This window comes from Erpetoichthys calabaricus, chromosome 4, assembly GCF_900747795.2.
Source record: "Erpetoichthys calabaricus chromosome 4, fErpCal1.3, whole genome shotgun sequence".
NCBI classification, from domain to species: domain Eukaryota; kingdom Metazoa; phylum Chordata; class Cladistia; order Polypteriformes; family Polypteridae; genus Erpetoichthys; species Erpetoichthys calabaricus.
The window spans coordinates 279,974,397-279,999,449 of NC_041397.2; the positions used below are offsets into that span (position 1 = coordinate 279,974,397).

Genomic DNA, 25,053 nt, shown 5'->3' on the forward strand with positions numbered 1-25,053 from the left:
TCACAGTTGAACCGATTGATAATATATATTCTAATTAACTCATTTTCTGCTCCTTACATCTGTGTTTTGGTGTAGCGAATTACAGCATGCTAAAAACAATCTACTCACTTGTATCTTTCTTCTATTTTTCCACCCAGCCTCTCTTCCCTAAGAAACATTATGAGTGTTTAACAAGCTGTGAGTTCCTGAAATCCATCCAGTCAGTGAAGCAAGGGGACTGCCCAGCACCTGAGAAGGCCAGTGGCTTTGCTGCAGCTTGTGTGGAGAGTTGTGAAGATGACAGCGAGTGCTCAGGGGTGAAGAAGTGCTGTTCCAATGGGTGTGGGCACACATGCCAGCTTCCGAAGAATTTGTACAAAGGTAAGCACATTATGAAAATCCATCAGTGAAACACTTCATGAGGAGGTGCTGCTCATCGAGCAACAGTGACTGATGGTAATGGTGCCATGGCTTTTAGGGAAACAACAAAAAATAGTTATAGAACAGGCAGAGGTCGAATACCAAAAAAGACTAGAAAAAAACACCTAAACTGCAAACATAATCCAAAATTAAAGAAAAAATAATCCTGACTTCTAATGTAAAAAATATTTGAGAGAAAAAAAATAGCTTTTGTCTGTGATCTGAAATATAAGTACTGCTTTGCTACCATCTTAAATAAGGGTAATATGATGACATGAAGCAACGCAACAATGTGGATATGATGTGACTGTTATCACTACAAAGAGCACACCTGTAGCTACACAAAAATATTAAGAAAATGGCAGCAACTTTGCAGCCTAGGATATGAAGGTGTCCAGCTAGTGAGGCTAGGGCTAGCATCATTGGTTTAGGCAGATGATATTGTCCTCTTTTCCTCATCTGACTGTGACCTTTGGCAAACACTTCAGCAAGGGATGTGGAAGGGATGGGGATCACCACCTCTAAGTCTGAGTTCATGGTTCTCTCTGTAGGTGATGGAAGAACAATTGCTTTTAGTGTAGGAGTTCAAATATCTCAGGATTTGGTCACAAGTAATAAAAGAAGGTAACATGAGATCCACAAGCAGATTGGAGTGGTAGTGGTTCTTCAGGCATTGTGCCAATCTGTGGTGGTGAAGCAGAAGCTGAGTCTAAAGATAAAACTCTCAATTTGCCAGTTGATCTACAGTACATCCCTATCCTCAACTGTGGTCATGAGCTGTGAGTAAATGACCCAAAGAATGAAATCACAAGTACAAGCAGCAGAAAGGATGTCTCTTTACAGAGTAACTGGGCTTACTCTCCATGATAGGGTGTGAAGCTCAGCAATTTGGGAGAGCCTCACAGTAGAATCGCTACTCTCTGGATCAACAGGAATCAAATGAGGTGATTTGGGGATGTCGTAAGAATGCCCATTAGTTAGCTCCCCGTGAGCTACTCCAGACATGTACCAACTGGGCAGAGACCCTTGAACAGACTTAGGACATGCTGGTGAGATTATATGTCTCGGCTGGCTTGGGAATGCTTGGAAATTCCCCTGGAAGAGCTGGAATCTATAGATTGGAATAGTAAAGTCTGGGCTGAGCTGTTTAGACTGCTGCTTTTGCAACCCTCACTAGGCAAAGCGGACAAGAAGGTGAAGTTTCCAAGTGTGTTCCCGAGTTCTTATGGAAGAATTTCTTGTACTAATTTTCCTTACATTATTAAACACTAAGTCATGGTCATCTCTTAATCTCTATTTACTTAAACTGAAAATTCTCAAATTCTTAAATCTCTCCTCATTCTATCCAAGAATCAGCCTAGTCACTCTCTTCTGGATTTTTTTCTCTAGCGCTTAAACATCTTTTTTGTACTATGGAGACCGAAATTGTAAAGAGTACTCCAGATGAGGCCTCACTAGTGTGTTTTATAACTTAAGCATAACCTCCCTTGACTTGTACTCTACTCAGTTTGATATATAACCGAACATCCTATTAGCCTTCTGTACATTGTCTCAATGTAGATTAGTGAGTGTGACGCCAAGGTTCTTCTCATAAGGAACGTTTAAGCTTCAAACCTCCCATTGTGCATTCAAAATCTAACATCTTTACTTCATACATGTATTACCTTACATTTAATTACAGAAACTTTTGTCAGCTGCACGCTTGTCCAAGCCTGTATTCTATCCAGGTTTCTGTATAATGATTCGGTGATTCTACATTATCTTACTTCTGGTTTATATCATCTTTAAACTTGACTAGCTTATTGTTTATCCTATTTAGAGTTGAAGACTAATGTGCACATCAGGATAAGATGAAAAACTGGAGCACCCAGAGTAACACTTACATAGAGGACTTAAACAAGAGTGACCAAGCTGAGATTCAACCCAGTGAGGCCCCAATGCTTGCCACTGCATCATCATGCTGCTCTCAAATATAATATATGATCAAAAATTAAATGGATTGCTTGGTCTAGAGACTGAGGACATTGCAACGGAATAATTCCATGCATGAATTCAAAGCGACCTTGGTAAAAATAGGCCCTTGACTTTAAAAACAAACAGTTCCTGTAGTCATGTCCGCAATATGAAATGATTCACCATCAAATTTAACATTCAGGTACTCTATTTCACAAACAGAAAAGTTTAAATGAACAGCATAACAACAATCTATACAACACATTTTCAATACCAGTTGGCTTTTTTCTTAGGCAGCTTTAAGCCTGAAATTGTTTAGTGACTTCACAACCCTGAACTGGAGTTTAAATTTAAATTGATGTTACAAGCAAATGATGACCTTTTATTCAGCTTATTTAGAAAAAAAAACTATTAGTGAAATACTTTGTCTGCATGGTGCATATCCAAAACATATTACTTTTTTTTCATAATAAATTCTTAAAGCCCTAAATCAGCATACTACCCTAAACAATCATCTTATATCTTGCCTTTGTCCTTGTGAATTTCATTATGTTGTCATTGAAGTGTAGCTTCCTGACAAGTTCCAATTCAACAGACAAAGTCCACTAAGGCGTTTCTGACATATAGCAGCTCCAAGTTCATTTTTTATTTTTGACATCAGGGAAATGAGCATTCCCTGTTACAGTTCATCATGAATAGAGTCAAAAATATTCTCAGAGCAACAAATACATTTGGAAAGTTGACTGTTTTACATTTACAAACATAACATGAAGCAGTTTTAATTGTGATTTATTCTTCACAGCGTTTCTGGATTAACTCACAATCTAGAAGGCCGAAAAAGACATTCTTTTAGAGTCCCTAGATTGCTATTAATTTTTTGAATGACAGGAGTTAAGCAGCCTGTCCGCTAGGTAAACTCATAATTGCAGATTTTAAAGCAAGATCAAAGCCAAAAATCTCTATGTAAACCAAGACGTTTTACCAGAAACAGCACCGAGCTCAAGATTAGGAATGCAACAAGGTCAAAACCAAACAGTAAAAGGTTTAAACTAAAGGATTTTTAAAGTTCAGTCTGGCATTCCTTGTTCTTTTCAGTCTTCCAGTTGATACCTTTTGTCTATTTTAATACTCTTTTCCTGTTTTTATTGTTCTTTCAGATTTGTCAGAATATAAACAAAGATCTCACTTTACCTGTGCTTCAGTCAGGGTGGGATAGATGATTTATGATGACAATGTTTCTTGACTTTTTAAAGTTTTGCTTTGTAAATTCACCATTATAATTAAAATGAATGTGTTGGTCTCTGTGAAAGCTGGTATTTGCTTTCATCAAACTGAAGTCTCTGCACCCGAGTGATTTCAGATAAGGGCATTGGTGAAAAACAGAGACACATCATGATATGAAAGCAGTGAAGGAAGATGTTTCTTTGGATTCTCAGGCATCCTGCTTAGATAAGATACGTTTTATTTCAACCTCTCAGTTGCGGCTTTCTGTTATTGTTGACTAGGATGTTGGATGAACTCAATATGTTGCAGTTGTCATCCTGTGAATCTCATAAGGTGCACCTCGTACATGGCTCTGCCTGGTGTCATTGAGTATCATAACACTTTAGTAGCTGCTTAATTTTCACCACATGAAGTGGCTGGGCACTTCTGGACACAGAGTTCAAGGATCTGAGCTGTTGCATGTGAGCTTGTGCTCTGCTCCTGGATCCTGCCTGACAGTAAAATAAAATTCAATGGTGACCCTTTCTAAATTATTGTATCAAGTGATCTTTTTGTATTTTTATTTGAAATTTATTCGCAGGGAGATTTTCCAACACTTCAACAGTGGCCATTTTACAGATATTATACCAGCCAATGTTGCTGCAGTGGCATTTAAGACCACAAATATGCCCACTAGCTTGTGATTTATGAATCAGTCTGCATTCCCGTGATAATAAGCTCTGCGCAGTGAGCAAACTGATGAGCACAAATGGTCAAAATGAGGGTCTTGCATGGAGTTCCTGGGCTCTGTGTCTATTCATTTTTATTTTGTAATCAAATTTTTTGCTTTGTGCTATCCCACCCCACCATAACCTATTGTCTATGGGTGAGGAGCGAAAGCTTTAGATTAATCAAAAATTTCGATCTCCGGTTTTCAATGGATCACAATGTTTTAGGGTCTCCTGCTACTGAAAACATTGATATCTTGATGTTGGATGTGTCTCTGCCTCTGTGTGTGTGTGTGTGTCTGTGTATCACAATTTCTTGAGGACAAACTAGAGCTAAAATGTGTGGACTTAAAAATACCAAACTCGAAAGTTAAGCCTGTTATGAGATGATGATGTGTTGATTAGTTTTTGAGGCAAATCGTGCAAGAGAAAAACGCACTCTAGAGGAACCCTCTGCAATTAATTATGAATTCGTCTCATCAATTGCTATAGTAATGTCCTATTTTATGGTCAGAAATGTCAGAATCAAAGTGGTAAATAATTACTGAATTGTTACAAAATTGTTTGGATAACAAAACCTACTGATGCTAACGTCCGAATTTTTAATTTTATGTTCAGTAATCACAGAAAATGCATTCAGGAATTATTGAAGGAAGAACAAATTATCAACAACAACCCTGAGCTCTGTGTCCACTCAGTTTAATTTTGGAATCAATTTTTTTTATTCTAACGGCAGTCGTCCCAAAAATTACATCTAAGAATTGCTGATGGAGAAACAAATTATCAGCAACATACACATCAAAAGCACATGAGTCGTGAAATTGCCCTGTAAGAAAGGTTCCAGATTGAATTAAGAACTACTGAAGCCCATGCAGACTGGCGAGAGAGGCCTGACTGACACCGAAGAGAAAAGGGGAAATTAAGGATTAAGATTAGTGGCATGACACACATCCCTTGCCAGACAGGTCCAAAGTAAGTGGAAAGCAGGTTGCCACTTCCCTATATTGGAGCCAAACGATTCATTGATTCGCACCACTGAAAGTTCAAGCAGAGTTAGTTTAAAGAAAGGGGATTTCCAGAAGTTTCCAGAAGAGTGAGTCAGGAGATGTCCAGCAAGAGGCTAGAATGAGCTTAGCAGAGATGGTACTCAAATAGAATAACCTTTGCTGGATATAAGCCACCATAAAAGAAGAGAGATCTAGGAGAAGAAAATATATGAAGCAAAAGAGGAATATTAATGGAGTGAATATTTGATAGACAGTTGGAAACATTCGTCCAAAAGTATAAACTGGAGAGCAGTTCCAAAACATATGGAAAAAAGTGGCAGGGACATTTAAAGGACATGAATGGCAAACAGGATTGCAGCCAAATGCATAACATAAAGTTTCCGAGTGAGTTACCAGCAATGTACACATTTAAATTGTGTATGCTGAAAGTTGGGTTTTTGAAGGATGTCGAAATATTGTTAAGGACAGAAAGAAGAAAGGAGGTCACATTGCCAAACTGAAAGTAAACACAGAGGTGTGGCAGATGCCTTGCATACAAGGATGATACTGGTTTGGGAATAGTAAAACAAAAAGTTTATAAAGGTGATGGGAGGTCAGTGCACACGATGCTGGAACCACATTTGCCTTAGAGATTCTGTGTGTCCATTCATAATTCGAGGACGTCAAAGTAAAACTGCTGCTTCTCTGAATCAAGTCGAGCCAATTGGGGTAGCTTGGGCATGTATTTTGGATGCCCCTCATCACCCTCCATGGAGAGTATACTGTAACTGGCATGCCTATTTGGGTGTGATCCAAGATAAACTGGAAAGATTATATCTCTTGCCTGGTCTGGGAATGTCTGGAAATTTCAGAAGAAGCTGGAAAATATTGTTGACAGGAGGGTAGCCTGGTCAGTTTAGGTTGGAATATTGCCATGGTGAATTTCACCAGTATAAGCGAACTGATTAAATTAAATCAAATAATCCATTCCTAGTCCTGAGGACATAAAAAAAATGTTTGATGATAAATTAATACCTAATTGTCACCTTTGTTGCTGCATGTGATCTGTCAAGATACAGTACATTGCAAAAACTGTAGGACACCCAACAAAATTATTTTTAAAGCTAAATCACGTGTCCTTATCCATACACAGTATTGCAGCATACAGTGGCATGACATAATGTTTCCCAGGACCACAATGTAACATATACTGTACAAAAACACACTGTTTCTTTCAGCCTCATGCTGCAGCCTTGTACTTCGTTCTTCTTCCGACTCATTAACTTGAGGCTGCCTTGCCGGCTCTTTGAGTTTCATGCTGTAGCCTCGCAGACAGACAGACACACTTCCATGCGTAGATGTTTATATATAAGAGTATACTATACTATACTATACTATACTATACTATACTATACTATACTATACTATACTATAAATAAACAAATTCATAAATAATAGCTTAATCTGGACAGAAACTGTTTATTTACTTGTGAAAGCAATATCAAATATTAAGATTCACAGAAATGAACACTGACACAATAAAAAGCAACAAGAACTGTTGATATGTCCTGAGTTGGCCAGATCAACATGGGTTTGCTTCCCAAACCTCTCCTCATGGCAACCCAGCCATTACATATTTAGCTTTATTATTTTCTGCCAATACTTTTTCTAATACAACTAACCCAAATTACTGAGGTAGTAACTAACCAACCCAGGTGAGCTTGTGGTGCAATTTAATAAATAAATGGGGGTATTGGGTGGGGGCGCTTCAAGGAGAGGTTTGAAAATGACTAAGTTAACACACTTTGACAGACATAAAATCATAGGTTGTGTCAACAAGGTGCTCTAGTCAGAAAGCAGTAACACGTCAGACTGGAGATTATTAAGCTTTCATGACAACTTTTAGAGAAACTCTAGCAAGCTGAAGAGTAAAAATGCAGTGGAAGACCCAAAAGGCTGTTTGCATCTGGTGAACAGTACGTCAAGGTCCACATCTGGAAGATTCATCTGCCACCTAAGTACATGTTTTTAATTTGTGTAGAAATCTTAAAAAAATGATCATGTAGGGTCAAGTAGCTAAGAAAGCATTCTTGTGGAAACAGAAGAGGTCACAGGTTACGAAAGATCTTGGTGAGGACTGCTGTGGAGTTAAGTCTGTACTGTTCTTTCATATTCCAGAGATGGGATTTGCCGTCTAGCTCTGTGAAGACGTTTTGTGTGTTGTATTTACCCCATTTTTTGACACCCTTTGCATGCCCAACCAACCTGGAAGGGTGGTTTCTCTCTGAATTGCAATTAACAAAATTTCATCCATTTTTTCCCAATCAGTTTTATTCTTGTCTTCTTAGAAAATCAAGGCTGGGGGGCACTGTCAAAAAACAGAGCCTGTTAAAGTCCATTGAAGAATTCCTTGTGTGATTTTTGGCTGCACAAGAAATCAATTGTTGTTGTAAAAAGATAAATTCTAAGGAGTGCTAAATCAAAATATGAAACTTTTGATTCTGTAAGACACCAGTATATCAGAAGAAGAGTTAGTAAGAAGAACACAGATGGCTGTCTGCAGCCTTCTGTGAAGCACAGCCACTGCTCTGTCATGGGCTGGGAGTGCATTTTAGTCTACATGGTAGGCAGTCAGCTCAAAATCAATGAAATGGTGAGTGCTGAGAAATATAAACTGATTTTTATTCATCTTGTCATACCTTTTGGAAATGAAGGTGTTAGAAAAAGTTTCCTTGTTCAGCGCAATTATGATTCTGAACACACTGCAAACACAATTAAGCAGAAATCCAGAGCTTGAACACAAACAGCATTAGACTGACCACCTGACCTTAACGCAGCTAAACCTGTGTGGGATCATATCGACAGGAACAAGAACATTAAATAGCCAAAGCCAAAAAGGAGACATTTAAAGTCCCGAAAGAAGCTTGAAAGAATTTACTAAAGTACTACTAGAAAAAAAAATACACTGGTGTACCAAAGAGAATTCTTAACTTTTCAATTTGTAGCACAGACATAAAACAGAGACAGAATTCTGTTGTATTACATGTTGTTATACCAATGGTTATTTTTGTTTAATTTCTAATGTTATATGGTCTTTTCACAAGGAAATACTTCCCAGATAACAAGCTTTAAAAGTAAGTTTCTTGAGGAGCCTACAACTTGCACAGTATTGTATATTGATAGGGCTGCATGGTGGTAATACCTGCTGCCTTGCAACTAGGAGACTGGGGCCCAAGTCCTGAGTGCTCACTGTGTGGAGATTGCATGTTCTCCATGATTTCCACAGGTGACTGCTTTCCTCCCAAAGAAATGTAGGTTAGGTGAATTGGCAATGCTAAATTGCCCCCTGATGTGTGTGTGCGTGTGTGTGTGTGTTCACTCTGAAATGTTCCCTCTGTGCTGAGATTATTCTGCCTTATGCCTGATACAACCCTGCTCTGAATAAGTGAGTTTAGAAATGGATGGAAGTATACTGATACTCAACATGACATTCTGTCAAACTACTAGAATTGTTTAAGGTTGCAGATCTACCTGAATAACCTTTCTGTACAATACACATTTATTTTTATTTATTTATTTACTTATTGATTGATTGATTGATTAGCTGCATTATGTGTTCGTTGAGTCAGTATCCTTGTTTTTTTATGTTTCTGCTGCTGTATGCATGTGAATTTCCCTTTGGGATTAATCTAATCTAATCTAATCTAATATAATCTAACCCCAGAAGGATAAGTGTTTTGTGTCTTTATATCTATGTGTCTGTCTGGTTTCTGTGTCACTGTCGTTTCAACAGATGGCACATCACAAACATTTGTAGTAATGCATTTTATTAATACAAATGTTTGTGAAGCACCATCTGTTAGAATGATAAATGTGATGCATTCTGTTACTACATGCATTACAAAATACATTCCAATAGCTGGTGCACTTCAAACGTTAACACTGAGGTCTACGTTTATCACTTAGATTTCAAGCCATCCTAGTCGGATAGAACATCAGTACTGTATAATAGTTTGTGAATTTCCCCTTGGGATTAATAAAGTATCTATCTATCTATCTATCTATCTATCTATCTATCTATCTATCTATCTATCTATCTATCTATCTATCTATCTATCTATCTATCTATCTATCTATCTATCTATCTATCTATCTAACACTGGCCTACCTTTTATTATTTGTGATTTATTATTAACCATCTAACTGAATCACTGTACTGACACCACATATGATTAATTTACATTCATTCACTCATGAAATGAGCCATTAATAAATAAAGAAAGGAAGTGTTTCCCTTAAAACATCCTACTACTTTAAATTGGCTATCACTAGAAATTTACTTTCCTGAAGTCTAAAACAACAGTAATTACAATTTGGAACCTTCTCTGAAATTATAATGATGGTGTATTATTCAGGACAATTTCACAAGTATTATATTTAATTACAAACATACTTTATTGTAATTCCTATGCAGACTTTTCTTTAAATGTTCTCCAACATTAATTCAGCCAATTGAAAATCAGTGAAATATGAAGTCATTTCCTATTCATTGTTACATTAGAAATAAGCAATTGTGGTTAGTTAGAAATGCATTCAATATAGTTATGACTTTTAGAATGCTTATCATCCTGTTGACCAGGAAGCCGAAGCCGGGATATTAACACTAATACAACTGTCCTGAGTGAATGTGCTCCTCACCAATCATTTTAATGAGGTTTAGTTTGTGTTGAAAATGTATACGTTGTTTTGGGGTTTTTTTGTATGTGTGGTTTGTGATTTTTAATGTTCTATCCTACTCTCTTTCCTTTTTGTGAAGTAAATCATCTGCTTTATTTGATTTTCCTATCTCTTTTGAAGTATCGTTTTTATGTTATCTTTAAATAGTTGGCTGTGTTTATTGCTCTATTCTTTTCTTTCCAAATTATTGTATATATAAGCAGTAAATAATAACTTTAGTTGTTATTACCACATTAACACACTCATATGGGGCCAATTTAGAATCAGCAGGTAGCACACACTTCTTTGGGTATGTGTGAAACAAAACAAAGTATCTACAGAAAAAATCTCACACAGACATGTGGAGAACATTCAAGCACCACATAAGAAGTAATGAGGTGAGCATTAGGACCTGTGAGGCACCAGCACTTACCACTATGCTAGACAAGCAAACGTTAGAATTTTGTTTTGGTTACTCTTATCTGTTGAGTGTGTTTCCTTTTGAAGGATAGAAATGGAAATGGCTAAGTTAACACACTTTGACAGAGATAAAATCATAGTACCAGCAAGACTATCATCAGAGAATACTAACAATAATAACACATCAGGTTGGATTTTTAAGATTCAGTGTTCAAGTTGTCATGACAAAATTCTGAAGGAAACTGTGAACATTAGAGACAGAAAATGCAGTGGGAGATCCAAAAGGTTGTTTGCATCTCATGAACATTACTTAAAGGTCCACATCTGGAAGAATCATCTGGCACCTGAAGAAAGCATTCTTGTGGAAAGGCAACAAATAAAAGATACTGTACCTCAGGATGCAAAACACCCTAAAGCATGGAGCAACAACCAGTAGACGTAAGTTCTAGGATGTGATGAATTTAAATTTAAAGTTTTGGGTTCTGCAAGGCATCAGCATGTCAGGAGAAGAGTTGGTGAGAAGCACATAAGCTCCACACTAGAAGAACAGGGCCAGTGTTTGGATCTAGGAAGCAGCAGCACTAAACACTGAGCTAGAGTGTGAAATTCACTGCAGAGTTGAGAATTTTGTTCTGCTTTCTCTCATCTGTTGACTGTGCCTCCTTCAGAAAGAGATTTAGATTTTTCTCAGTTCTTGACCCCCAAGCTCTGGACTTAGCATGTCATGACCATCTGGAAGGATCTCATTTTCCTAATTATAGGGCACCTTAGAGAACAAGGCATCCTCTTGGGACTGCTTAGGCTTTCTGCCTCTGCTTCTTTCCTCGGTACTGACCAAATGAAGTATCACAAAGCTTTGGTTTTTGAGAATGACTAACTGTTGCTGCACTTTTCTTTTTGTTCTTGACTTTAAACTTAGCTCGCGGTAGCATGTCAGCTTTGCACTTTTATTATCATTGAAGTAAATTTTATGCATAATGATTTGTGCCTAGGAACCAGCTCTGCAGTAGGGGACCTGTCGATCACGGGGTCCACTCATGCACATGTCTACACTGACATGAAGTTTATATAAGAACATAAGAAATTTGACAAATGAGAGGAGACCATTCAGTCCATCAGGCCTGTTTGTTTAGCTAAAAGCTAAGCTGTCCCAGCCTCTCATCCAGATTGTCAAGGCTTCTGCTTTATCTACATGTCTACATGTAGTTTGTTCCAGAGTCCCACGACTCTTTCCATAAAGAAGTGCTTCCTAGTTTCAGTGTTAAATGTACTTTCCCTTAATTTCCACTGATGTCTTTGAGTACATTATTCACCCTTAAGCTGAAAGAATGTTGCAGGATCTGTTTTTATCAGTGCCTTTGAGGATTCTAAATACCAGGATTAGGCCCCCACGCAGTCTTCTCTGCTCGGGACTAAACAGGTTTAATTCACCAAGTCTGTCAGAGTAGGACATGTCCTTAAGTCCTGGGATGCACTCGGTTGTTCTCCTCGGCACAGTTTCAAGTGCTTCTATGTCTTTCTTGTAGAGTGGTGACCAGAACAGCACACAATACTCCAGATGTGGTCCTACTAGTGCATCATACAGTCTCTATGCTTAAATTCAACAATTTTATGATATAACCTAACATTTTATTTACCATTTTATTTGCTTCAGCATATTGATTAGTCAATGAAAATGTTGCATCAACATAAACCCCCAAATCCTTTTCAGAGTCTGCTTCCTGTATGACAGTGTCTCCCATCTTCCATAATTGATGTTCTTTTTGCCCACATTAACACTTTGTACTTTCCTACATTTTGTTTAGAGTCAGTTACTTTAATCTACATATATTTGGAAATTTGGAAGGGAAGTCCTCACTAACATGGAGAGAACATCTACAATTCATACATTAACCCGCCAGGAAGTGGATTTTAACATAGTATGCTAGATCTGAAAGATGAATGCACTAAGTACTGCATCTCTGTGGCATCCTATATTAATAAATGAATTACTGAGTACAAATGTATATTCATCGACCCATCTATTTTGTGAATCTACATTTTACAGTACAGGAAAGATGGAAATTGATGCTTGTCATGGCAATATTTGCCATATCTATGGAGCAAATTCAGGGCCAAATAACAATCCATTTTAGGGCATGCATTTCTTAGTGATATACAGTAGGTGTTTTCAATTTAGCAAACAAGCATCCCAATATTCATATGTAAATTGTGATGTTCCCTCACTACTACAAGCACCTAATAATAATAATACATTTTATTTATATAGCGCCTTTCCCATGCTCAAGGCACTTCACAGAGTTTAAGATAGAATGGCAGGGTATACTGTATATAGCATTGTACAAACCAGATAAATAAATAAAGAAGAGTAAGATAGTAAATTCCAAGAAAAAAAGCCTAATGGACAACATAATTGATGGTCTAGCATACACACACACAGGTTACATGAGCATCTTGACATAGAGTTAAACTGAAAGAAGGGTAATAAAGTGAAGTAGAGCTAAAAGCCTTCCAGAACAGATGAGTTTTGAGTTGTTTTTTAACCCCTTGTTGCCTAAATTTATTTACAATTATATAAAAAAAGAAATGTGTGTTTTTGCTGTCAAGCAGATGCTAAATTAAGGGGAGATTGTTAATTTGAATATAGCACACAAGCATACAATAAGCTGGCATGTATTTGTATCTTTCCTCAAATTTGGACAATTTCTCGAAATTAGCAGCCAAAATCCACGTGCACAGCCACACCAACACTTTGTTTCCATCAGGTGGATGTAGTTTCCACTACGACTGCTAGCACGCGTGACCAGTGCTTCCAGTGGGATCCTTGGTACCTATTGAATATGCATCGACCAGCTTCGACCGGATACATATGCCACCTCGGCTGCATTCAGGCTGGAAGCGGTTTGAAGCAATTTTGCGACAATCGCCTACAAGGGGTTAAATGAATTAATCTCATTAATTTTGGTAGGTCATTCCAGAGTCTGGGCGCTATACAGCTAAAGGCCCTGAAACCCATGGAGTGTAGATTAGTGTGGGGTACAACAAGATTACCAGAATCAGAGGACCTTAGTGGGCGGGCAGGCACATAGTAATGGAGAAGGTCACTGATATAGTTTGATGCAAGGTCGTTTAAGGCTTTGTAGGTTATTAGTAGAATTTTATATTCAATTCTGTAATACACAGGGAGCCAGTGAAGGCGAAGTAGGATGGGTGTTATGTGCTCGCTGCTGCTGGTCTGTGTAAGGACTCTTGCTGCCGAGTTTTGAATAAGCTGGAGCTGTGATATAAGATTAGAAGGGGCACCTGCCAGTAGGGAATTACAATAATCGATGCGGGATGTGATAAAAGCATGGACAAGTTTCTCAGCATTAGAAAAGTAGAGGAAGGAGCAAACACGTGACATGTTACGGAGGTGAAAGTAAGAATGTTTCTTAATGTGATTTATGTGGGCAGAATAAGAAAGGGAGGAATCAAAAATGACACCAAAATTCAACCTAGGTTCAGTTCCCATCACCCTATGAAGTGTGCTTGTTTTTCTATGGCTCCTGTGGTTTAATTCCTTTCTACTCATTTTCACCCATGACTCCACGGTTAACTAGTTACTTCAAGTGAAAGAGTGAGTCCAGTGTTGGACTGCCATCCAGTCTAGGGTTTGTTTCTCATTTAGAGGGTAATGTATTGCTGCAATGCTGAAATGTTGTGTTCTGAAGACAGACGGATGAATGTTGAGAACTTGTGTATTCTATCATTCAATTTCTTTCATATAAATGATGTATGGTTTAGTTATGTTGTCATTGTTTTATAGCTGTAAACCATTGCTATCCAGTGCTCGGTGATGAACAGTGCTATACAATAGTAAACTGAATTGAATGGAATGAAGTACTGGTCAGTTTTATAGCATAAAATAAAATGCATAATAAAACACAGCTATATCAGGTCAATGTGTGTACCGTAAAGCGTAATCAAATCTCTTAAAGACATGCCCCTCAACTGAGTCGTGCTAATGGGACATAGTACATGACCATGTGCCTCAGACCATAGCGTGCTGTCCAGTTTTGTGGCTACAGTGTGTCATTTCTTCTGTTGTTCCCCTCATATTTGCACAGGGGTATTTATTACAGAACAGCAGGAAGCACATCAGCTTGGACAGTTGCACAGTCTGCAGTGATTATGAAGCCAGCTCTCCAGCGGTCTGCTCACTTTGATTTGCAATAATGAAAAATGCGCACCCCCTTTCAGACAAATTCGCCCTGGTGCCTGACATTTGGAATGGTGCCTGTTGAGCTCTTGGAATAATTGCCAAATTAAATGTAAATCAGATGTTTCTGAAAACACACTTATGAAGATGCTGTTGAGTAAAATGGCTTCCTTATGGCCAATTATTTATCTTATAATTTGGAGTGCTTATTTGCTGTTATTTGTAATATTTATGATTGAGGCGAGTCCATGATGTGAATAAATGCGCATTGGTTTTAGGTAACCCTGCTTTGACATTTTATACAGGCGCTGTATTTTGTTTTTTCATTACTGTACTTCTGATGTGAATGAGCAGCTTTTTGATTGTTGGCATTTATTTCATGCATTTTTCATGCATTGCTCAGCGTCACATACTAATTTCATGTTGGTGCCTTGCAACACTAGAAAGCCTGAATGTCATTATTTGTAGCAAAGCTTGCATGCTGTCATATGAACTAGTTAGGATAATTTAGTCCTCACGCACTTGCCATTATATACACAATAAGGCTGGGAGTGGCTGGAGCTTCCCCCACAAGGCCCAGTGGATTAAGTCGTTTCAAAAATATTTGGTAGTGTTTTAAGAGATCAGGAGGCAGACTTTAGCAATAGCTCAAGAAAGGATGAGTTTGATGGTTTCAACTCCAAACAATATCCAGACTGCAGTCAATGAGCATGGGCAGGAAAATGTCTTGTTACTTAAACTTTGTCGCATGGAAGGGGTGGGAATGCAAATATTTTGGGAGTGTTCGTAATGATGAAGAAAACCTAAATCCAGACATAGCAAGTTTTCACAACCTTTAGAAAGTAAGGCAGTTCATTTTTCATGAGTTGCTGTTCCCAATTAGGACATTAGAAATGAAAGATTCTCAACGGCAAGTAGATAAATATGGTCTTTGTATTCTGTTTAGGAGCCATGCGTGTAGTTGTTCTTCAGAGATTAAGAAATGTGAAAAGTCAGCATATTAAGCTCCTGTGACAAAGGTAAATATATGACACAACGGAAAGAAGCGGATATTAAATGCTGTGTGTGCTGAAATCACAACAGAGAGCGTAAATGAACAAGGCGACCGGGCTGTTGAGCTCAAGTCTAGCTATTGCTTTTTTGCTTCATAATTTTTGAAAGACTCCACTATGTACATGAAGGAAAACAAAGGAAACAGTGTTAAAGGAATAAGAAAAAAAAAATGTTTTCTGGATAAACTTGAGACTGACATGTTCTAAGAGATAGTTCATACCGTAGTCATTTATTTATTTTTCAGAGGTCCTCGTTTTGATTTCACACATCTGTTTTTTGTTTGGTGATACTAATTACATCACTGGTGACCTCTTCGAACTCGACTCTGTTTTTAGAGGCCACTCCACTCTTGTTTATTTTCCATTTCCTATTTCTGACAGTTTTTATTGGTAGCGTGGTGGTGTGGTGGTTAGTCCTGTTCCCTCGGCTCCAGGAGACATGAGGTGAAGTTTATGTATTCTCCTGTGTGTGGCTGCCCTGTACAGTGGATTGGTGCTCCATTCAGAGTTGACTCCTGCCTTCTAGCTGTTGTGAATTGTTTTCATCTGCAATTTGTAGTGGAAATATTGTCATGCTACACCACTATTTTTTACATTCCACTGTGGTTTTGAATAGTCAATCAGTGGTTGTTCATACTGACAGCTATGTCAATGGCTTAAAATGATTCTGTACTGTCTTCTACAGCTTGTTTATATTCACAGACTCTGCCATTAGTTGTTTTGTTGCCTTGATTATGACCTGGCAGCGCTAGTGATGAGATAAATGGTCACCATTCCATTCCGTAGCTATACGGGTAATAATAATGATAATAGTAATTCTTCACATTTATATAGCACTTTTCTTATTACTCAAAGTGCTTTTACATAGTGAGTGGGGAGCCACTTCAACCACCACCGGTGTGTAGCAGCCACCACAGATATCCAAAGAGTTTGCTCGCATTTAATTTTTATGGCTAAAGCCTCTTGGCTACATTATTTTTTGACTTTGATTTCTTGTTAAGGTATTGGGGCAACACAACAACAACAACAACAACATTGTTTTCTATAGCACATTTTCACCCAAAACATGTAGTTCAAAGTGCTTTAAAAGATGTCAAAGAAAAATATGGAAGATAAACATCAAATTAGAAATAAGTATATGAATAAATAAACAAAATGCCAGAAGTAGTAAAAAATAAATAAATATGCACTTGGATTATGCAGATATGTAAGATGACAGTTCTTTTGAATTGTTGGTAATGATCTTTGCGTTGATTAACAAGTATGTGTCTTCTTCTGGTCTGTTTTCTTTCGTTCTAATTCTTTATTTTGTATAACACCAGCCAATGCTACAGTAAATGACTCCAGTCCAACAATCTGGATAGAACAAGTTTTTATAAGGGTATTGTCACATGAATGGACATTTTTAATTTTGTTATTTTACGTCAGATGGTAGATATTTTCAGGTGGTATCAGGAACATGTTCAAAAATAGCAAATATTAAGTCCATAATAAGTAAAAAAAAATGTGACAGTCCTTCTTGAAGCTCTAAATTCACTGGTATTTTAGCAAGGGTTCCAACTCCACAATCACTTTCATATCAAGGGAGGTCTGCACTATAAAACTAAAGGCCTACAAGGTCAGAATGCCCTCACCCTGCTCCTGCTGTTCCTGCATCCTTGAGGCCTGAGTGGATCTAAGGTGTAAGACAACAAAGCAGCTTCTTGGCTTCCTGCTACCTGTTTGAAGTAGAAGTCTACCTTCTGCTCCAATGTTAAACCAAAATGGTGAAGACTGTATCCTGTCTTGCCAGTACTTCAGACCTTGTTTTGATTTCTACATTTGTTGCAGTCCATTTCTTTGGCATCTTTAATAATGTTGTCTCTATCACAGTAATGTCACCACAGTGCTACTTTTGACTTTTTCTGCTTTGGTCACTGCCATTTTTTTTTTGACATTTTCACATGGCCGTGGTCATGTTTTTGGTAGCTATGATGTCTGTTCATGTTTGGATGTTACCCCACCACATGCCATCATTGTCAGGACCCTTATATAAAATGGAAGTGCACTGGTAAATACATCCGTGTATGGGATTGAAGAACTCTCAAAAACTATTTTCAACTCTTATCTTTTCAGTGTTAGTGCAATCTAAAGTGCTTCCCAGAAGATTTAATGTTAGGACCTTTCCGTTCTTTCTTTGACTTGATACATGTCTCTTGTTGTGTTTTGTTACCTGGTTTAGTTTTTATCTACCGTATATACTCATGTATAAGTCAGGTCTTGAAACCCAAAAAATCAATCATAAAATCAGACCCCGACTTATACACTCGTTCAAAAATACGACACCTAATTTTTTTTATTTACATCTTCTTGCCTCCTTCAATCTCGCACCAGATTCTCAGACACGTCGAATTTTGTTGTAGCAACGCAGTTACTAATTTCTTTCACTATTTCAATGACGTTTAATTTAAAATCAGCTTCATGTTTTCTTCTGATCGAACGATCCATCATAGATAAAGGATGCTCTTACGATAAAGGTATATGAGGGTGTGAGATACAAACACAAAACAGTGCAAACATCGCTTCAGAATAGTTCGGGTATTACCAGAACATAGGCATAATACATAGGAAAAAAAGGCAGTGTGCTCCATGGTTACTCTCTCAGGTGGGTGTTAGCATATCATAATCCTTTGTACCAATAGCGTGAGTTTTCTGCATTCGACTTGACCAACATTATAAAATACCGGAAATTATACGGTAAAATCAAACCCCGACTTATCCGTTTGACAACTTAAACGCGAGTATATACTGTATTTATTTATTTGGCTAATTATTGGCATTCAAGTTTTTGACCTGTGCCTATTTTCAGACCTTAATTTGTCATCCATCCGCATTGCTCCAAATCATAGCACATTAACTGGCACCCTCAGGAGAGCAATTTCTGGAACACACATACAACATGCATGGCTTACTGTCCTCTGGTTGTTGTAATTTATTCAGGCTGACTTGTGGAAGTGTGCCTTCATTGCCGAAGTGTGGATTTATCTCATTTTCCAAGGTCCTTTTTAAGCCCCTTCCCCTATTTCCTTTGCAATCTTTGTAGAGAAAAGCCAAGCGAAATGACACCTTTTATTGGCTAACTAAAAAGATTACAATATGCAAGCTTTCGAGGCAACTCAGGCCCCTTCTTCAGGCAAGATGTAATCTTGCTTTTCTCAACATTCATAATGGCTAACACGGTACAACACCCTAGTACTACTTTCCAATCTTTGTAATTCTTTACAGAGGAAAACAATCGAAACACTGACAGAACATGACTGAGCTTCAAATTTTTTCAGTTTCTCAGTGCTATGAGCTGTGAGTGTAGCTTACGCTCTCTTCCCATGTTTGTGTAAATTCAGACTGATGCTTCTGATTTTCTGAACTATAGACAGTAGAAAACATAGAAGAGCAAGGGGATGTATTTGGAAGCTGAAATAGCCCTCTCATTTAGTAGATAAATTTCAAATTGTATGGAATTGAATCGGAATGTTCTGGACAGCTGAGGGTTAGATGTTTCTGTGATGGAACAGTTCGGCCATCTTTGAAGGAACAAAAATAAAAATTCCAACATGGTATCAGAACATACAACACGACATTTAAACTGCAAAACGCTGTATGTTAATTGTAGCAGTGAGTAAAGAAATGCTTTCATGCAGTTTTTAAAAATTTTACATTTTAAAAAATAATGTAACTGACTTTAATTAAACTAATTCAGCAGGGAATCAGGGAAATTTTTGGGGTCAAGGAACATATCAAATAAATGTGGTTATTGTGCGTTTTCATTATGAAAATTCACTTTAGAACCAGATTAGCTTTGCAAAGTATGGAATGTCTGTATAATATTGAAAAATATATGTTGAGCTCTTCAACTCGGCAGTTAATCTGTTCTTATGGATCCAAAAAGTAACCCATCTGAAATGAGCATTAGGCTGAAGACAGGCCTGGGTGATGTTAATGAGCTTTGGTAATGTTTCATACTTCAGTCTAACGAAAATCAAAAGACTTCTGATTTCTGAAGGAGAGAATTGTAAAAGTCCTTTACAGAAGAACCTAGTGGAATCACTGACTGCATGCTTCATTCCAGAAAACTTCATAAATTTTGTGACCTTTTCCTAACAATAATTCCTTAGGTGGGTATGTAGCATTGTGGCCAGAGCACTGGGCTAAACACAAGTGTGCCTCTGACTTTTGGATGACATTGAGAAAATAGTTTAATGAGCCTCTTCTACAATTTAAAAGTTACATACATAAACAATTTGTATGTACTGTACCCTATTTATTAAAGTTGCCTTAGGTAAAAACTTAGTTATATACAAAAAAGAGTGGGCAGATGTACTTAACAATAAATGATTAAACAAAATACTGAAAAGGCCTTGAAATACAACAGCTATATTGAAAATTAGTGCATATAAACAAATGAACAAACAATCACTCATTTAGATGCTCAATCTTGAGCTAGTGGAATTGTAGTAAAGGCAGCCTCTACGGCCAAACAGCCAAAAGATACTTCAAAAAGTCTCCAACTTCAGCTTATAGGACTGGAGGTAAGGGCAACCACTCAAATCAAACAGCCAAGTGTTTAAGGATCAACTGTTCCTCCATCAGGACTAAGAATTGTGGTGCTGCAAATTAGTGAACAACCAAGTACAAGCAGAAAACCTGGAATAAGAAAAATAAACAGTAAATAATAATACTATAACCTATAAAACATCAACCCCGCTTAGCAGTGGGAAAAGATGAAGAGGAAGAAGACGAATTTCTGTGAAAATGCATCAAGATTTCAACACAAATTTCTCACAAGAAACAATAAACGATAAATAATAATCTTTATAAATAAAATTATAAGCTGTTTGGATGTCTGCTTGTTTGTTCACCAATCACACAAAAACGGCTCCACCAATTTTAACGACGTTTTGAGTGTGTGCGTTTCCTTTTCCACCATCTACTCAAAGCACCGTGATATTCCAACACTGATGGATTAAAAGCCAGAAGTCTGCATGACCATCATCATCAAGTCCTTCCGTGAGGACCCTAATTACAAAGAGGACTATTTCATTTATGTTAGGTAGAATGCCCAGAGGGGACTGGGTGGTCTCGTGGCCTGGAACCCCTGCAGATTTTATTTTTTTTCTCCAGCCGTCTGGAATTTTTTTTTGTTTTTTCTGTCCCCCCTGGCCATCGGACCTTACTCTTTTTCTATGTTAACTAATGTTGTCTTATTTTAAATTTCTAATTTTGACTTTTATTTTTCGTTTCTTCATTATATAAAGCACTTTGAGCTACTTTTTTGTATGAAAATGTGCTATATTAATAAATGTTGTTGTTGTTGTTGTTGTAAGGTATAAGCAGGGCCGTCTTAACACATAGGCATGCTGGGCAGTTTCCACAAGCATAGGGGCCCTATGCTAATTTATGTATGTTGTGACTTGCTGAGTGGTTGTGTAGGTAGGGGCCCCCAGTGTACTGCTTTGATCGGGGGGCTATAATGCTGTTACGACGGCCCTGGGTATAAGCTATAGGTCACAGTTGTGAGAAGGGTTATAATGGGAAGGGCCAACCCAAAAACCTGCACTGAAACCAGGACTTCATTTCCTATCAGGCAGTGTGAAGGTGCTGGGCTAATGGACAGACACTGTCATCAGCACACAAAGTCTTGTAGTGGCCAAGAGAAATCTCATCAAAGTCCACAGAAAAAGCATTTTCTTCTCAGCTCATTTGGACAGTAGTTTCATTGCCTCATTGATTACAGCTTTTCTATAAGAGTATGCCATTGTGTCTCATCGTGGCAAAAGAACGTATTTCTTAGTTTATTTATGTCGGAACAACACAAGATATTTTGGCTAGTAATCTACCGTATATATCTATAACAAACTGCATTAATATTTTAACAAATGACTCACAATTTATTACATCTATCATACCATTTCTTGTACAAAATAGTAATTTAAAATACTTTAAAAACCATGTGTATTGCTTAAACACCACAATTAAGGAAATGTTTTTAGGCCAGTAGTTTGTCAAGGAAGACAAAGCTGAAATAGACGAGAAGAGGAAAAGATCATTACCTTTAAATGATATACCTAAAGACAAGACAAGATGTTCTACAATCAGAAACATCACCATACTGTGAATCAGTTCATTTTTTACCTATTTATAAAAACAGGTTAGTTCATTGATCTCTTACATTTAAAGATTCAAGGTGCTTCAATCTGTATAGATAAAATGTAATTCCTACTGTCTGTCTTTGGAATCTTTTAGCTTTGTTTGGTGTTATTCATCCTTTTTGCACACCAAGGACTTCATTTCATCCCACAGAACGCATCTTGTCTGTTTGTCTATTTGTTTGTTCAGGAATCATGGCTGAACCAATACTCATGAAATTTTGTACTGAGATTGCCATTGGTACAACTTAAAATACAGGCTATATGAGTGGTTGTTCGTGAAATGTTGCTACATATTTATTACCCAGGTTAACGTATGGATTTTATGGAGCTTCCAGATTTATTTAATGAATATAGGTTAATGGAAGGAACAACACAAAAAAATGGAAGTTTTCGCCAAACTTACCTGCTGTATCAATGACTCAATTATCAAGAAGACATCCAGTTTATTAGTGTAGGATTAAGCATCACTTTTTGAAACCACAGTTAATAAGGACATACAAAAAGACATTCAAAAAGCACTCATTATTCCACCCTAATAAGTAGTTACTGCAATTATGGAATACAACGAATTTTTGACTCATGCAAGCAGAGAAAAAAGTGTGGCGGTGTTGATGATGAATGAGACATCTGCATTTCAGCCAGCAATGACAAAAGGGTCAACATTTAAAAGCACATCAATATTTGCTTTCTTAAAATAACCCATTATGCAAATACACCTGGGCCACACCGGGTACTTCAGCTAGTTCGCAACAAACGAGTATTATATTCTCCATCTCAGTGCTTGCTTTAACTATTTGCAAAACTGAATATTTAAGTTGGGATACCAAGTTCTCATTTTCCATATAATGCCTTGATACAGGATGCTGAGTGGAGCAAGTGTGAATACTGCTTTTAAGCTTCATGATTCTGTTTCTGATAGGTCTCAATGTTTTTCGAACATAAAAAAGTCGGCATGGGCAAACAAACACATATATTGCATTTTTATTGCTTCAATCAGATTGTTATCTCAAAGTGAAGCAGGCATTATTAAGGATGATCTGATCACCTTATAGCACATAATTGCAGAAGCTTAAACGTGGAATGTGCTCCGGTCAAGTCTGAGACTTCTGCATCAATTTCTGGCTGTTTGACTGCCCTTACTACGAGCTCCACTAACTCAAGATTGTGTGCCCCTGAGATATCTTCTGTTTTGAGGTTGACGTTTCCATTTAACCTAGGATATTCTATTCCCGGAGGCTGATTTGAGTTATCATCTGGTATGACTGATTGCTCATCCATTTGTTTATAAAGTTGGCAATGTAAGTGTTGTGTTTCTTAGCGTTCTCTGATCATTTACCATTAAGCATATCTACTCTCTCTTTTGTAGATAACTACAGTATTTTGATGTAAATTTTAAAAAAAGTAACGATTATTGTGGTCATTGAATACAGTCTTGAGCAAAAATGAGCAATAATAAAATTCACTCTGTAATCATAAAAACCTGGCAGTGCATAATGCAGAAAGTGTTTGTCAGTTAACTACTATGTGCTGTTGGAATTGTCTCTGCCCTACTTCCCTCTGCAGATTTGGAAATGAATGATAAATAATAAGGAACAATCAGGAAATGTATTCATCCCCATACTCATTTTTATATATTTGGTGGATGCCCTATCAATGCTTACTTACAATATCAGAATATCATGTTGTTTAAAAAGACTGGAGATCACACAGGTTAAAAAACTTGATTAAAGTCACACAGTGAGCTTGTGGGAAGGATAGAACCAGCTGGGGCCTTAAAGTTTAAAGTCCTAAAAACTGCACTACACTACCTGTCATTCTTGTAGAAAACTGAACTAGCCCTTATGGATATGTGCAGATTTACACATTAAAGGCAGAAACTGGCAAATAAAAGCATATTTAACCACAATCCAGTTTAAAGCAAGAATCGGGTGGAATGAAAACACCTAGCCACAAGACCCGAATTTTAGAACTACTGTTCTAGAATTTCCAGAAATGGAGAACCATCCCAAATTATAATGATTTTATTTCTTAAAGTCCTTTCCAACACACTTCTATCCATGCACTAGCGCTGACCACATCCAACACGGCATGATTCTAACTTTCATTGACACTGTTCAGGACAAAATCCATTTATATCATAGTGTAGCAGTATTCCAGTCCACAAACCCTTCATTAATATTTGGCGTGCTCTTGTATTTGAAAATTTTTTTTGTGGGCTAATATTATATTCTCACTCTTTTTTGGATTGGTTTTGCAAGTATGATGAAGTCATAAGAAAGCCATAGACAAAATTTACTGAGGATTCATTCACTTCAAACTAGCGTCTTCCCATTTAAGTTTATTTAACATTTCTTATTAAGTTTCCATAAAAAGCTTCATTAATGTTGCTAAATGGAAACCAGATGTGTGAAATAAGAATCAAAATGGGATCGAGGGCTTTTGGGATTAAATATGCTCCTGAATGTAAAAAAAAGCCTTTGTGTGATCTAAAGGCAAATCTATTATGAATGTGAGCCCCTTAAACTAACAAGGGACACTCAGCTTAGTCTCCGAATGTTAAAATCATCTCAAAAATATGGGAAAAAATGGAATGAGCGATATACAAAGCATCATTGAATCCTCTGAGATTCAAATTCTCATGGTATTTATTTTATTTGAACAAGTAATCACTAGACTGAACCTTAAATGTCCAGTCAAAGAGTGGTAAATTGAGGAATAGAACGTTATAGATGAAATCTGTGAACTATTTGTCAAAGACACATCCACCACAGGGGACATTTATAAAAATCTGTGGCCAATTGAGATGAATAACTGACAACACAAATAAAAACTTGGTATCAAAAAGAGGTAGCCTAATTAGGGAATGTTCTGTTTCTTTAACCTCCTCTTAAGCAGTTTAAATATTTCTGTTGGCTTCATCTACTCAGTTTTATTTCCTAAATTCCACCTTTGGGCCAAAGGAAAAAGGTATGTTGGCTGTCTATTGCTGTTCATTTTAACAGATAACTTAACTAAACTTTCCCAAATCTGGTTTTGAGTTGTGAATGGCTGACAGCTAACTTGGAAGTATTAGGCACATAGCAGATGTTAACCTTGGATGGAACATAAGAAACATAAGGAATGTGACAAACAAGAGGAGACCATTCAGTCCATGAAGCCCGTTTGTTTAGCTAATAGCTAAGCTGTCCCAGTAGCTCACCCAGATTCGTCATA

At 37.3% G+C, this 25,053-nt stretch overlaps 1 protein-coding gene across 1 annotated transcript in view; it reads left to right on the top strand.

The window, feature by feature from the left end:
• LOC114650923 (anosmin-1) overlaps positions 1 to 25,053 on the top strand; it is a 288,549-nt gene that overhangs the window by 165,283 nt on the left and 98,213 nt on the right. Inside the window, exon 4 of the mRNA XM_051927220.1 lies at positions 138 to 360. Within this exon, the coding sequence (XP_051783180.1) occupies positions 138 to 360 (223 nt within the window). The remainder of the gene's footprint in view (positions 1 to 137; positions 361 to 25,053) is intronic.